The sequence below is a fragment of the Emys orbicularis genome, chromosome 10 (genome assembly GCF_028017835.1).
Source record: "Emys orbicularis isolate rEmyOrb1 chromosome 10, rEmyOrb1.hap1, whole genome shotgun sequence".
Classification (NCBI taxonomy): domain Eukaryota; kingdom Metazoa; phylum Chordata; order Testudines; family Emydidae; genus Emys; species Emys orbicularis.
Genome location: NC_088692.1, coordinates 23,426,054 through 23,442,704, shown reverse-complemented (window position 1 = coordinate 23,442,704; position 16,651 = coordinate 23,426,054). Strand labels below are relative to the sequence as shown.

Sequence of the window (16,651 nt, the reverse complement as noted above, 5' to 3'; positions counted from 1 at the left end):
AATGATTCGTATGTCTGTTTCCTTTATTGTTCTCAACAAGTGAAAGTGATGTAACGACTTCTTTTCTTCCAAATAAAGGACTGTACTCTACATGTAAACAAAATGGTAATTATTGGGGTCAGTTTCAAAGATTCATATGGCCGTTTTTCCCAGACGATGATTATAACCTCAAATGTTTCCATATTTGAAGCCATTCTTTATTGCGCTTAGGCGGCATATAATGCAGAACAAGGAACCATGTCAGCAGCTGTAGTAGGTTAATTATTTATCTATCTACTGTAGTCAATAAACAGCACATACAGTTCAAGAAGGACGCTGTTATCTATAATATCTGGAAACAAAGAGCCAAAACAAATTATATGTGCAGGAGAAAATTGAGGTGTGTTGTAATAATTCAGTAATGCATGTGATTCTGTAGAAAACACCTAAAGTTCAATGTGCAGTTATTTATAATCCCTAAACTACAAGATGTATCAAAACATTGCAATTCTGCCTAAACAGAATTTAGCTACTGGTATTGCACACTTGTGTTTACAATGGCTGAGGATCACCACTAGAGCTACAATGTATGGAGGCAGAGGACAGATGATTCCATACAATGTAAATGGGAATAATAGTAGTTGTCTCTTGCCATTGGGAAATGATCACTGTAATTCAGCTGCTTAGAAGAAACGGAACAAGAAGGTAGCCAGAATATAGATGGAATAATGGAATGTGCTACTCCATATGCTGTTGGGCACCATCACTTAGATCAGGTGATGGGCCTGATTCTAATTTCCACACCAGCGTAAATCAGGAATAAGTCTGTGGAGATACATCAACCTACAGCAGTGGCCCAATCTTTCTCTAAATTACTCAAGAGTAACAAACATTCTTTCATCTTGGCAGGGACTCTGGTGTAAATGGTTACAAACCCCAAGGATCACTCCTATGAAAGTTTTCTACCTCTGCGTTCTAACGAGAGAGCAGCAGAGAGATGGATCTGAGATAACTGATGGTCAGATTAAAATAGCGTTTTTTTAATCTTGGTATTCTAAGGAATGCAGATCTCATTAAAAAGAGTGGAAGGAAAGGAACCTTTTATGTTTTGTTTGTTTTTTGAATCACAAAATATATATTTTTGATAACATGAATCCAGATAAATTATTCAGAAGAAAAACAAAGGAACAAAGCAAAAAGATCATAAAAGAATTAGAAAACATGGAAAAAATAAGTTTATAATACTGTAAAAATGTTTTCACTAAGTAAATTCAGAGGAAATAAAGTAGCCAACAGGGAATAAGAAACAGAGGTGGTGTCTGCTCTACTGAGTTAAAAACAAAGGCTGAAATATAAGCTGGAGGGACAAAACTGAGTGGAGATAAGCAAAAAACTGTGGAATGGTGTTTCTGCGATTACTTATAGCCACGTTATATGTTAAGTCTGGCATCCTAGGCAGAGTGTTTGGGATGAACAGAAATGAAACTTACCACATTGAGAAGGAATTTCCAAGGGGACAAAATTCCTGCTGCACAAGTGGACAAATGCAGCTGCCAAGTTGCAGGCAGCTTCCAACTCACTGGAGTCACAAGCATCATACACGCACATGCTGTAGAACAGCTCAGGGTCCACCTTAAACATGAACAGAATGATACGGAATGTTCCAGTTACATGAAGCAAAGTACACAACTCTTCTAACAGGTTGATGATCATTTGGAAATGTGAATAAACCTTCTTTTAGCTTGTCTTGCATTGTCAGCCTCAGCTGCACATGAGAATTAACATAGGTGAAAGGAAGGTATTTAGACCATATCAATAGTCTATAAAATAACTCACAGTTAATTTGCCTGATTTGCTGTAAAGAATGAAATCAAGAACTTCAGAGGAACTGACTTTTTTCATTTCACATTTCTGTTTTCTGAAATCATTAATACATCTTTTATTATGACTGATTCTAGGGCTCTACTGTATTTCCATATTCTACACCAGTATGATAAACTACAATGTCAAGCCAAGGTAACATTCCATAGATCAGAGAAACGTATTTATGTGGTGGAGAGAGTGTGACATTTGGTTAGTCCTTCTGTGATACTGTTCTGATCACTACAGAGGATGAGTTTCAACTAAACTCCCGATAGTTAAAAGTAATGACACTGTGGAATGTTCACCTTCCCTGCAATCTTTCATAATTCATTAATGCAGCTTTGAAGAGTGGTGTTAGGAGGTTCAAACCTTCCTTCACTGATTCCTAGTAATACTTACAACTTTGAAGCAGTTCCTAAGAAGAGAGTGGGGTTCTTGAAAAAACACTTTACAAACTTTTTGCTTAGCTGTGATGGAACACGGTTTCACCTTCTTCTGTACGTAGCTGCAGTGACTGCTCACCTGAGAAAACAAGACTAGTCAATGAATAAACACCATTTTTTAAAGCACTAATGCACTGTAAACCCCTTCATTTACATTGGGAGATATCACTGCAAGCACTATAGATGAAGGCTTGTTAGACTTTTTTTTTTACGCTGCTCTGAATAATTTTTTATTGTTTCATTAATATTAGGATGTGCCATGCAGTCTTTATAAATGAAACAAAGATTGTATCATCTTATAAATATTACAGGTTAGAAACACTGTTTCCTTTCCTTATCGATTTTTGTGATTCATTAGCTGCTGAAACAAGTTGTTGGCTAGCTGTCTTTTTTTAATCTATCATTTATAACGTTATTAAAAGTAGTGCTTTTATTAGGTCCTTTTGTAGAGAAAAAACAGTTACTCAGATTCTTTCTGACTATTGTACTTATTAACAAGAATATTTATAAAGTTTTAAGAGAAAATAATCACAGGTGGAGGGTAGTAGCAATGACAAACATTTCTGCACAATGAGATGTGGATGGATTTTCGTGATGCTTGGTTCAGGTCCAAACACAAAGTAGTGATACGCAACATCAACAAAATCAGAAATGAGCAGCATTCACTGCAACCTATGCCATGATTTGTTTGGCACAAATATTGCAAATGCACATTTGTGCATCAGATCAGTACGCCATGTGGTCAACCCTATATTCAGGCAGAACACAAAGGTAAGCTCCCAAACAATTATTTTTCTATGCAGGCGTTCAATTTCATGGCTCCTGGCCTGCAAAGTCTCCTGTGGCCTCACGTTCTGCAGTTCAGGGCTCTCCTGGGAACCGCAGCGGGGAAAGGAGCAGAACACCAGCAGCTCCTCCGGCCAGGGGCGGCTCTAGGCACCAGCAAAGCAAGCCGGTGCTTGGGGCGGCCCATTTGCAGGGGCGGCAGGGATCCAGCATGGGAGCTGAGAACCAACAGGGGGCCCTGGGAGCTGTAGTTCCTTGGTTAGCTCCCTGACTATAGAGCCAGCCCTGGAGCAGGGAAAGAACTACATTTACCAGCATTCCCTTGGCCGCTATCAACAGGAAAGGGAGGGGGAGGGAGTGAGGTAGCTGAGACCTCATGCTGCAGTTTGCTGTGAATGGAGAGCTGCACTGTGACGGGTAGGGATACCATATTTTAATATTCAAAAAAGAGGACACTCCACGGGGGGGGGGGAGGTAGCCCCACCCCGCCCCCATCCACTCCCTCCCAATTCCCACCCCCTGACTGCCCCCCACAGAAACCCCAACCCATCCAACCCCCCATTCCCCTTGTCTCCCGATCGTCCCCTGATCACCCCCTGCCCATAACCACCCCCCGGGACCCTACCCCCTATCTAAGCCCCCTGCTCCTTGTCCCGTGATTGCCCCTTCCCAGGACCCCTGCCCCTAAGCGCCCCCTGGGACCCCACCCCCTATCTAAGCCTCCTTTCTCCTTGTCCCCGACTGCCCCCTCCTGAGACCCCCTCACCCTAACTGCCCCCCAGGACACCACCCACTACCTGTCCCCTGGCTGCCCTGGCCCCTATCCACACCCCCACCCCCTCACAGACCCCCAGGACTCCCATGCCTATCCAACCGCTGCCTGTCCCGATTGCCCATCTAACCCCCCCCTGCTCCCTGCCCGACTGACTCCTTGAACCCCCCCCCGCTCCCTGTCCCTTGACTGCCCTGACCCCTCTCCACACCCCCGCCCCCTGACAAGCCCCCCCGACCCATCCAACCCCCCCGCTCCCTGTTCCTTGACTGCCCCAACCCCGCTCCACAACCCCGCCCCTTCACAGGCCCCCCCCAGAACCCCCGACCCATCCAACCCCCCCAACTCCCTGTTGCTTGACTGCCCTGACCCCTCTCCACACCCCCGCCCCCTGACAGCCCCCCCCTGACCCATCCAACCCCTCCTGCTCCCTGTTCCTTGACTCCACCCGGGACCCCCTACCCCTTCTCCAACCCCCTGGCCCCCTTACCGTGCCGCTCAGACCAGCGTGTCGGGCTCCACATGGAGCCTGACACGCTGCCACAGACATGCTGCTGCGCTCCCCTGCGGAGCGCACAGCCCCCCCCCCCCAGAACACTGCCGGCGTGACGCGCTGAGGCTGCAGGGGAGGGGGGGGAGCAGGGGAGGGGCTCTGGCTGCTGGAGGCCCCATGCAAGCGACTTAATCCATCCGAGCCGGCCTGTCAGCCGCGCCGCGCTCTGCATTGGGAGGGAAATCCCGGACCTTTTGAGAGTTTTACAAATTCCTCCCGGACGGCCATTTCAAACCGAAAAAGCTGGACATGTCCGTGATAACCCTAGTAGCATGCCCAAGGAGTAGGCTTTGGCCCAGATATCCCCTTCAGAAGACTTCCCCCGACTGGATTAGGGATACTGGTGTGACCTCACCTTGCAGCCCCCAAAGAAGGAATTGGGTGGACTAAATGGACAGTGCCCCTCTCTATCTGAAGCCTAGCAAGGGAGGTACGTGGATCCCACTAGAATTTAAAATGAAAAGTAAGGGAGGGGAGGCTCTACTAGGGGACCTGGGCAGCTTTAGATACAGTACCAGGCACATAGGAGGATTTCCACTTCTGAGCCATGGAAGCAGAAATTGACTTTTCCTTTCCAGATTTAGCTAATATTCAGAAAGGGAATCTAGCACCTGCCTTCCAGATTTGAACACCTCAAAATTCAGGAGTGCTCAAGCTCAATTTGGGCAGCTGTTACTTCATTTCTCCCAAATCAAATGTACTGATCCACTGTAGAAAAAGTAGGATAAAATTGAGCAAGAAATGCTTCCCAGTGGTTATTAGGACTGGAATTGCTATTTTCAACAGCCATTGCCATTTTTTTTTAGTTTTATTTGTTTAAAAGGAAGACAGTGATATTTCATTGGCAAATTCCCCATAGAAACAAAGAGTGGAACAAAAGAATAATAAAGGCACCTCAACTTTTCCTCATTTATGTAGGACAGTCTTATAATATGCATCCAGATATCCTCCAATCACACAAGCTGAAAATTGTTCCACTTTACTGCAGTTCTGTAACCATATGGGAACCAATCCTGTCTGTGTTCTGTGCACATCCGAAATTCCTGCTGAATGACCCGTCCTGGGAGCGAGTTACCATTGACCCAGGGCTGGGGCGGAAGGAGGGTGCAGGTGGCGGGGGGGGGGGAAGCACAGGGCTGGGGCGGCAGAGGGTGCAAGTTGGGGGGGGGGGGAGAGCCCAAGGCTGGGGTAGGGGGCATCCAAAATTTTTTTTGCTTGGGGCGGCAAAAAACCTAGAACCGGCCCTGCCTCCGGCACTGGTCTACCGTCCCCAGCCCTGTCCTCCAGCAGGGCTGCTGTACAGACCCTAGAGAGACGCAGCTGCGTGGAAGGGCTGGGGTGGTAGAACCACGTCAGAAGAGCTGCTGGCGTTCTGCTCCTTTCCCCGCGAGAACCCTAAACTGCAGGGCTCTCCTGGGAACCGCAGTGGGGAAAGGAGCAGAACGTGGGGCCACTAGGCAGCCTCATACCGCAGCTCCTCTAGCGCAGCTGTACTGCCCCCAGCCCTATCCTCCTGTGGAGCTGCTTTACAGACGGAGGAGACCCTGTGTGGAAGGGCTGGCGCGGTATAGCTATGCCAGAGAAGTTGCCGGCATGGGGCCGCCCAGTGGCCGCATGTTCTGCTCCTCCTGTGTCTTTGCGGTACGCTGTACCAGCTATAAATATCTTGCTGGTATGGCGTACTGTACTGTACCGCCCTACTTGCACTGCTGGAGAGATGTAAGCTCCACTTTATCAGTACAACTAAATACATTGTCCAGCAGGTTATTTCCACTGTATTGTCTCGTCCTACCCCTTTAAAAAAGTTTGTAGTAGTTGGAATGAATTCCTGACTTGGCATATTTGTATTCCTGGCCATTGCTTTAATGATGTATAACAATGGTACATTATCAGCAAGTCAATCTTTTTATTACTTTTTCTGAACGGGATAGGAGTCAAACTGACTGCAAGCAGCACACAGAGTTCAGCTAAAGTCATCTATAGATTCTTCTTGGCAGTGTTCAGCACTCCAAAGATGCTGTATGGCATATAAATAAAATGTAGCAATCAATAGTATAAGCAGAGTCATTATGACATCAACCACTTGAAAAGGTCATGCATGCCTCCCCCTAGCTTGTTTACGGTATTACAAAAAGTTTCTTATATATTGTGTTAAATTGATTATTTTTACTAACTCAAGTTGCCCAGGTGCTTTTGCATTGGGTGCTAATATGTATTCTTAAATAAATGGAAGGAAATTAATAATAAATAAATAGTTTACATTAACAATACACCTCTGTCCGTCCCACCAAGATTCTGGCCATATTACCCACATAAGTATACTCTGCACACACATTAGAATCCATCTGATTCTCCAATAGCAGAACAGAAGTAAGATATCTTGAACCCTCCTGCTATGTGGGGCAGAGTTCAGAAGCCCTGAATTGGAGTTAGATGGTTGCAGTGGTTCTGGGTGTGGAATTAGGTCATGGTCTTGCAAGTGAAGAGAAAGAAAAGAGCCACAAAGTCTCAGTGGCATCATCTACTTTGGGTATTTTTTTTGAGTAAGCTCTTTAGTAAGTGATGTGGAAAGGCCACAGAGGAGTTAATACCAACCAGAGTTGGTGCTCTCAAAGGCAAACAACTTGGCCAGGCATTGCAAGCTGAATTTTCCTTTTTCTGCGTTAGTCCTGTAGTACAGCTTATGAGCTCTGTTCATTTTTCCTGGAGAGCATGCTATCAAATATATATTAACTAGTCGCACTCTTTGTGTTCCAAGTGCCACATGTGATCTCAAAAGACAGCTATCTTGCAACAGTGCTTTCTGATAGCAGTGAGATAGCCAGCATACCTGCCAGCTCCGTGTGAATTCCTTCACGCTATCAGTGTAGGAGTGATTGGGAAGCATCCATTCATTTCCAGCTTCGTTATCATTGGTACCCAAAAGACCAGCTGATACACCTGGAACCAAATGAAAGCAGAGGAAGATAAAAACAGAGCCACGGGAGAATTCTGGTTTTAAAAGCCACCTCTGGCCTTTTACTATCCTGCCTAACGGAGCTCAGGTGTAATGCAGAGGTGATATGTTTGGGTTCCAGAAGGATGGTATCCCTTGGCAGAGTAACAGGTTGAGGGAGCTACGTTGTCCTCCCATGTGTTAGCTTTTCACTCTGCCCTCCTGCCAGAGAAAGGAGCTGCCATGACAGAAGACATGTATGTCTATAAAGATACAGGGTGGTGCGCTGTAAAGTTTGGGCATGAGTTTGGGATGGTGCCTTACATATGAGTGGTGAAGCCATGAGTGGGGTATGTTAATCATACCAAAAGAATGAAGCTTTTGTACCACATGTTCATATGCTCTGTTATATCTGACATATTAGACAGCAGCTCTCAGACTGGCTGGTCACAGGGTACTGGCACCTCAAGCTGCTATAGTCCATTAAAAAACTGGAAAATTATAATAATTCTATGTAAACACTTGCTGCTGTTACTATAGGAACATATTCTATGTCTCATCACATTCACTGGCAGTGTCTTGTGCCATCTCCAGGGCTTGAGGGAAAGGCTGATGCAGGGCAGCCTGTATTCTGAAACCTGAGGTTTCTAGAATTCAGAGAGAGAGAGAAACAAATTAGAAGCAGAAGGGAATGGCTATGCTGAATGTTTAGTACTTACCATGATGCCATCCATCCAGGGTAACAGTACAGAGATCATAGTGAAAGTCACAGGAGACAGAAATTCCATTCTCATTCAATACTTCTATTCTGTTAGCTGCTTTTCTCACGGTGATGCCGTTCTTTTCAAGGGACTGATCCAGACTGAGGCAGTTCTCTTCCATCAGGGAAAAATTATACATCTTGTATGTCTATTTTAAGATGATGATAAAAATGTTCAGAGTAACTAACTTAGGATGGACCTTGCAAGGTGTTGATTCCCCTAAACTCCCCAATGAAGTTGTACTTTCAAATATCTGGAACATAATTTATGTTAGAAATGGCAACTCCAGGTTACTGGGTTGGCTCACAGTTTGCACATTTGAAAATGGATGGTGCCATTTATGCACAGCCCCATGTGGAGGATAGTGTGGAGCTCCTGAGGGAGCAGTGAAGCACAAAGCCTCCCAAGTGGACACAAGGAGTGAGGTACAGCTTGTTTCTCCAAGCACAGGTGCTGTAGTTCTTCCTGGCTTACATGGGCCATGCAAGAGTTGGGGAAAGATTCCTTGAGCCTTCCCCATCCCATGTATCCACATATGGGCCAGGCAGAATATGGGCCAGGATTGATGGTATTAGTTTCTCTTATTGAGGGCTATTCCCTTTTGCTGATATATTAGTGGGATTTTCCTATCTTTGCATTAACTTATGTGAGCCACTGTATGCTAAGTCTGAAGTGCAGATAAATTCAGGGTTTGGCTTCTTTGTCAAAGTGCAGTGATTTCAGTGTGGCATATTCTCTCCTGGAAAGGAATGAAGTTTGAATCTCCCCTCCTACCTTCAGTCCTGGGTAGATATCAATGGTAGTCCGGTTCATCTCCACGTGCAATGATCTCAAGCCATTACTCTCCTGGTTCAGCACTACAGTAAAGGTATTGTGAACAAAATCCTTGGCAAGAAGCACACTGCACTTCGATGTCAGATCATACATTCTTCCATCAAAAGTCCTAAAGTGCTTTTTGCCCATCAGCACAGCATGATCTAGAGAATGATATTGCAAAAGCAATGTCACTGTGTTGTTCACAGAGCTCAATGGATGGCACTTATTAACTGCTTGCCAGAATCAGAACATTTTCTTTGCCTGAAAATCTTACGTCAGAAGCAGGGCCGGCTCTAGGCACCAGCAAAACAAGCTGGTGCTTGGGGCGGCACATTTCTAGGGGCGGCATTCTGGCGCTGGCCATGCCGCCCCTAAAAATGTGCCCCGGCCGCCCTAGCTCGCCACGGCGCGCGAAACAGCTGATTCATGCGCCGCTGCTCGCCCTCCCTCCCAGGCTCTCAAACCTGGGAGGGAAGGGGAGATCCCGAGCGGCCGCGGCGCGCGAAACAGCTGATTCGCATGCCACTGCTCCCCCTCCCTCCCAGGTTTGAGAGCCTGGGAGGGAGGGGGAGATCCCGAGCGGCCGCAGCGCGCGAAACACTTGATTGGCGCGCCGCTGCTCCCCCTCCCTCCCAGGTTTGAGAGCCTGGGAGGGAGAGACCCCGAGTGGCCGTGGCGCGCGCACTGCTTCTCCCCCTCCCTCCTAGGCTTGAGAGCCTGGGGGGAGGAGGCAGGGCTGGGGATTTGGGGAAGGGGCGGAGTTGAGGCGGTGCCAGGGGTGGGGGTAAGAAAAAAACAGGGGGGCGGCCAAAATTGTTTTTGCTTGGGGCGGCAAAAATCCTAGAGCCGGCCCTGGTCAGAAGCCTCCTTTTAAAGCCCTCCATTCTGCCCAGGTATTGGAGCTAATGAAGCATGAGATACACTGTCCAAAAACTACTGTTTCTGGAAGATCTGTTGTCTACTAATTGTTGGTCAGATGTTCAATGAGAACTGCTCCTATTAGCAATACTCCCTATCTAATGCGGTCTCTGAAGTGTCTGCAGAGCCATCTTGTGCACTCTGAAGTTAACAGGAGTTATGTCATTGACTTCAATGAAATTAGGATCAGGCCCTCAATATGAGACCCAGATATTACCTCAGCCAAAATGCATGCTCTGAGACCTCATCACAATGGGATGTAGGTAAGATATAGATATATTCTACCTGCTCATTCCCCATTTCTCAACATAGTGATGTTATAACACAGCTTTTTTGTACGGTATGTAATTAAAAAAATAAGAAAAATTCTCATGGAAATTTGCTGGAGTTGAAAGTTCACAAAAATGGCTTATTTACTGGTAGGTGACTGTTACGCCACCAAAATATCAGTCTACATAAAATACTATAAAATGCCATCCATTGAAATATGGTGTTAATTAACAATCCTTTTTAGTTATGCAAAATTCTGTCTGGAGCTCAGAGGGAACTGGGACCTGCTGAGAAATATATTAGAGCTGTCAAGGAACTTACATTCAAAGGGACTCTCCATCATCCTCTGTTTGATTCTATAATACTCAGCTACTGGGTTGATGTTGTAGAGGTCCCTGAGGGGCCTCATTAGCTTTTCTTCAATGAGGTAGTTAGTGATGTTTGCCAGGTCCACAGAGTGGTCTCCTTTAGGCAGCATTGGCAGTTTCACTGCCATTGAACAGTTCCTGTGGGACACACATGATTCACTCGTGTTGTTACTGGTGTTAAATTGATTCAATGCAGTTAATGTATCAAATGTTATAAAATGGGAAAGAAAAGTGCTACTTAAGGCTGAGTGTTCCAGAGTTATTCTATTTGCTGGTGGATATTTATTCTCCGAAGTGGAAAAAGCAGGCCATGATAGTAGATAACTTACATTGTCAATATTAACTGGTATAAAGGGTGTCCAAGGATAGTTGCTTGGTTCTGTACCCTAATAATGTAACTTGATGTGAAAAAAAAATGTAAATATCTGTTTAGAAGACTATACTGCAGGAATACCCATATCCAGGAATACCCACTGTTACCTGGCTGAAAAACTGTACAGGTTTGATAAAGGCTTTCGGATCTTGCTCACAGCTCTGGAAAACTTGGCTTCTGCCCACCTCAGCATCTGGTGTGTTGCCTAGTGGGGAACCAGAACAGCACATTATAAAACCAACTGTGACATTAACGTGGTTTTCGGACCAGCCAGAACGTTGCTTTGATATCAAAAGACTATTCACAAACACTCAATCCTCCCTCACATTTGTCACTTGCCTGTTATTTAGAGGTAGCTTGTGAATGAGAAGTTAGCCATGTTGATATCAGAGAGAAATACAGCCTTCCTATGATGATATCATTTAACATGTACCAACACTTCAATGAGTTGATGTGCTACAGTTGCTACTGCAGAGGATTGAGATCTCCATTATATGCATTGGTTCTGCAGCACAGACAACCTCCTTTAAATAGTTTTAGGTATATCGTACCTCTGAAGGTCCCCAAAGCTATTTACAAACTATAGACTGACAGGAATTACACAGGTAGCTCTGGGGTGGGAAGACAGTAACCATGTGGACGACAAGCACACTGCTAGTGGTGTCATTTTGGCCAAAGATACCAGAGTGACAACCCTCTAATATGAAACATGTCACTGAGATACCAGGCCACTTTTTCAAAATTAGCAAACAGCCATACCCATATATTAGCGGTATGTGCACAAAGCAGGAAGGTGGAAATCTACCTGTGCGATTTGCATAAACAAAAATGTTGCTTAAAATTTTAGGTGCAATTTTAGTAGCTAGTTTGAGAGCAGGTTGAGGAATATGGCCCTTGATGTTCACACAGAGCAGACAAAACCTTGAATTTTATTAAGATCTCATTTGAACAGCCTGAGTGGGACCTGAACCAGACCTGTGTATAGAGAGAGACTCGATATTTCAAAGCTGATGCTTAGGCCTGTAAGCCATCCCCTCCGACCCATATAAAAATGAAGCATTGTTTTATACTAACCATATCCAAGCCTGTTTTCATGGCTCTTAATGTCACCTGGATTGGTTCCATTAACCATACATCCTTTACAATACTGGGCACAAAAGCCTGGATTTTCTTCATATATGCCTCTGTTTTCTCTTGCCAAACTTCGTCCAGTGGCTTCAAAGTCACATCATAGTAGGCATCCTTCAGAGTTGCTAATGGCTCTGAAACAAGTGTGAAACTGACCTTAGCAAATAGATTTTAAAGTGGTCCCCAGCTGTACCTCAGGACAAAATCTTCACTGCCCCAGCACAGGGGGAGGATGGGAGTGCAAGAGAGAGAAAAAGGGATCTTTCCCTGCACAGGAGATGGGCGCTTCAGTCCTTTATCTTCTCTGTAGGACAGGCTATTGAAAACAGGTATGGCCCTGGTCCACCTTTCCAACATCCAGCAGCAGACACTGAGATGGTGAGGAGCGCATGCTGCTTTTTCAAATCCACTGTAAGGAAGGTTACATAATATGCTTTCCTCGGGCTCCCTCAATCTGTCCCCATCTGCCCTGCATGGGAAGAATGCCTCGGCACCTGGCTGCTCTATCATTGCAGCTCTACCTCCCACCTCGGCACCTTCCAAGGAGGAGCAAGGGGACAATTTGGTTATTATAACCGAAAGTACAAATACACATTGAACTTGAGTCCAAGGACTAAGTCCTGGTATTGGCAATAGGGGGACAGATCACATTCTGTGACTCGGTTAGAAGTTTTCTCTTGTGCCATGATGAAGGCAGCTGTTAATCACAGATGAATACAGTTCACTTGATTTTCCTCTTAGTTTGACTGCAAATGTCATCCATCTGAAACCTCATGTGAACTGCTAGCAACGGAATGGCCTGGCAGCATACTAACCATAGAACAGGTACAGTGCCCAAAATCTAGCTAACACAAGTTCCAGCAGTCTAGTCCTCAAGTTAATGGTTCTTTGGTTTAAATGCTGGGGGTGGGGGTGGCATTTTCAGCATGTGCTCCTTGACTGAGGAATCCGCTGCCAGTCTTAAGCCTTGTCTACACTACGGAGGGAGAGGGATCTAAGTTATAACGATCTATATGAATAACATAGCTGAAGTTGATGTACTTGGATCTACCTACCGCGGGGTCCACACTATGCTATGTTGACAGGAGATGCTCTTCCGTCGACTCCCCTTGCACTTCTCGTTCAGGTGGAGTACAGGAGTCGACGGGAGAGTGATCTGCCTTCGATTTAGCAGGTCTAGACCCACTAAATCGACTGCCGATGCATCAATCACCACGCATTGTTCCCCTGGTAAGTGTAGACAAGCCCTAAGTCTGACGGAGCCTAGATTTACTGACCTTCAGGGCGTGAGTCAGACTATACTTCCAGGATTTCATTAGAGGGTTTGCTAAACCAGGGTTATTTGGCAGTTTTTTTATGATCTATGTGAATATGGATGCAATGGAGTTTGTATAGATATTTATAAATAATCTATCACAGCCCAGAGTCTAGATCAGCGCTTCTTTATAGATAAAAATAAAACCTATTCAGCATCTTATTTATTCAGTTTTCTAGCCCCTGCTTATTTCCTGCACTGACCTCACCCTGTGCAGAATACCCCCTTGCTTTAGATGGCTGTCCTTACTTTGAAGTTCATTTTGCATTTGCTGGACAGTGTCTTGAATTTTTTCCAAGTAAAGTGGGAGGTTATTCCTCAGGGTTTGCCTGATTCCACTCTGCTTCCACATCTGGGCGACAGCTTTCCCCCCATTTTGGAGGATTCCGGCAATCTCTTGGGAGGCTTTCAAAGGCCAACCAGCTGCTTCATACAGGAAATCAATTTGCTGCACCTGCAATGGGCCCCAAACAACAAGAAATGTAGACATATGCAGTGATTTTTAGCAAACTTTTGGAGCCTGTTTTCCTACGACAATCATCAGCGCTCTGGAGCTTCAGGACTACCATGTCTTTAGCAGCAAACCTCACAGCTTTCCCATAATGCTTTTGTGATGAATGTGGGAATTTTCTGTACTATTTGTAAGCACTATCTGTAGGACTCTGTACACATCATCTTGGCATCACTATCCATGGGGGGGGGGGGGGGGAGAATTGATTTTCTCCCTAGGCATGGGAGATCAGGTTAGGTATGTGAGACATACAGCCACTAGAACTGTCTGGGCTGGAATCAACACATTTGACTGGAAGACCCTACAGAAACAATAGGAACCCCAATGACCAAAAATTACCACTTAGCTGCAGAGGCAGCTGCGGATGTGAACACAGCATGGCTGCGTCTGGAGAACAAGACAAGAGGTGTCAGGTGTCTGCATTAAGAGGAGCAGGGTACGCAGAGCACTCCTGGAACTGGGAGACAAAGGAGACAGAGCGGGCGAGGATGGGCTCAGGAACAGTACAGAAGTACAGCATGGCAACACCATGACTTCCACAAATAGGAACCATATCCTAAGCCTGATCCTCTCATGCTAACCCAAAGACTTTGAGATTCTGCATGCCTGGTGACTAATACATTGTTAGCTCATATTGAAGAGGCTGCCGGGTGTAACTGCAGATCATAGAATCATAGGCGTGCACATAGGCGTGCATTTCATTAGGGTGTGCACCCAGGGAGCCCCGCCCTAGCCCTGCCCCTGCCCTGCCCCCATCCACTCCCTCCTACTTCCCGCCCCCTGACTTCCCCCCTCAGAACTCCCAACCCCCCCTGCTCCTTGTCCCCCCCTGACTACCCCCTCCTGGGACCCCTGCCCCTAACTGCCCCCCAGGACTCCACCCGCTACCTAAGCCTCCCTGCTCCTTGTCCCCTGACTGCCCCCCTAGGACCCTACCCTCTATCTGTCCCCTGACTGCCCCGACCCTTATCCACACACACCCCCGCTCCCAGACAGACCCCTGGGACTCCCACACCTATTCAACTGCTCCCCACCCCCTGACAGGACCCCCAGAACTCCCAATCCATACAACCCCCTCGCTCCCTGCCTCCCCCAACCCCTCTCCAAACCCCTGCCTCCTGACAGCTCCCCCCCAGAACTCCTGACTCATCCAACCCCCCCCAGCTCCTTGTCCCCTGACCACCCCCTCCAGAGACCCCCCCCACTAACTGCCCCCCCAGGACCCTCCTTGCTCCCTGTCCCCTGACTGCCCTGATCCCTATCCACCCCCCGCCCCCTGAGAGACCCTGGGACTCCCGTGCCCCATCCAATCCCCCCTGCTCCCTGACTGCCCCCTCCAGAGACCCCCCCCCCGCCCCTAACCACCACCACCACCCCCCGGGATCCCACCCCCTATCCAACCCACCCTGTCCCCTGACTGCCCCCACCTCTTATCCAACCCCCCTGGCCCCGGACCCCTTACCATGAGATGAGGCTCCTAGCCTCCCCGTGGAGCTAAACACTGCCCCACGGGAGCGCGCAGCCCCGGCCCCCAGAGCGCTGCACGCGGCGGCATGGCTCCAGGGGAGGGGAGATGGCGGGGGAGGGGCCGGCGGCTTGCTGCGCTCGGCCGGGTGCTCAGGCCCGGGAGCGTGGACCTTGCGGCTTGCCGCACCGGGGAGTGAAGCCATTTGCCCACCCCTGCATTAGGGTGTGCCTGGGCACACCCGGCACACCCCGTGCGCACGCCTATGCATAGAATATCAGGGTTGGAAGGGACCTCAGGAGGTCATCTAATCCAACCCCCTGCTCAAAGCAGGACCAATCCCCAGACAGATTTTTGCCCCAGATCCCTAAATGGCCCCCTCAAGGATTGAACTCACAACCCTGAGTTTAGTAAGCCAATGCTCAAACCACTGAGATAGAGTAGTGCACCTTGAAGGTGTAAGGAACAAGCCTCCCACAGGAACGTGGCCTGTCTGGGCTCACTATAGGGAGTCACAGAAAGAGGCAGGGATTGCTGGTGCCCAAGGCCCAGTTTCAGACTTGTGGAAGCTGTGGGCCTGCCCCTGTGGGACTATGGGGACCCTTGGGGTCTGGCATGCTAAAGGGATCACTCCCAAAGGACAGCTACAGGCTGGCACATAGATCAGAGCTTGTGAATCTGTGACAGTTTTGTATCTTTCTTCCTAGATTCCTATAGAAAAGGGCTATCTGATTTATTAAAAACTGGAGGTAGGTTTATAGGACCAGATCCTGGAAGGTACTGAGTGCCCATAATTCCACTAAAGTCTCTGGGAGCTGAGGTGGGTCAACATTCCTTAGGGTTTGTTACAAAGACATGGAACCTTTATAAGGCTGGAGTGTGCTTTTCCTTTATATGAACAGCAGTGTCCACAAAGGATGAACCATTTAATAGTTCAAATTAAACAAAACAACCAGAGTTAATACAATGGTGTTTAATTTGTATTAATGACTGTGACCGAAAGACCTGTATTCACACCATACACACTATTGTCATAATCTCTGTACAAAATATGCCTTGTGAGGTATCATTTGAAAACTAATAATTCACTGATCAATAATATGATGGTGAAATGCAGGTAGCAAAATTATATGTAAAGTTCTAATTCCCCCATATGATGTTGTTAGCATGTATTCAAACTCACGTAGCCCTGACTAGGCAGAAGTTGTTAAACAGTCTGTCCTAAACAAAGGCATGTGTGTTTACCTCAGTTTACATATAAGTAGTAAACAGAGTCCTTGAGACAGCAAGAGAGGGTAAATCAGTTTTGCAAAGATAAAGGACAAGCTCATGCCTCTAGCCGGGTGTCATCAAAGTTGACTGTAAATCACCAGTCAAGTGGCCATTCTTTGGCAA

At 46.9% G+C, this 16,651-nt stretch overlaps 1 protein-coding gene across 1 annotated transcript in view; it reads right to left on the bottom strand.

Moving 5' to 3' along the window:
* Window positions 1-269: 269 nt before the first annotated feature.
* The window catches only part of LOC135884578 (uncharacterized), a 189,678-nt gene continuing 173,296 nt past the window's right edge, over window positions 270-16,651 (bottom strand). Inside the window, exons 64-73 of the mRNA XM_065412000.1 lie at window positions 13,530-13,734; window positions 11,912-12,099; window positions 10,945-11,042; window positions 10,418-10,602; window positions 8,867-9,069; window positions 8,051-8,240; window positions 7,227-7,336; window positions 2,242-2,364; window positions 1,470-1,611; window positions 270-331 (exon numbers count right to left, since the gene is read on the bottom strand). Of these exons, the coding sequence (XP_065268072.1) occupies window positions 270-331; window positions 1,470-1,611; window positions 2,242-2,364; window positions 7,227-7,336; window positions 8,051-8,240; window positions 8,867-9,069; window positions 10,418-10,602; window positions 10,945-11,042; window positions 11,912-12,099; window positions 13,530-13,734 (1,506 nt within the window). The remainder of the gene's footprint in view (window positions 332-1,469; window positions 1,612-2,241; window positions 2,365-7,226; window positions 7,337-8,050; window positions 8,241-8,866; window positions 9,070-10,417; window positions 10,603-10,944; window positions 11,043-11,911; window positions 12,100-13,529; window positions 13,735-16,651) is intronic.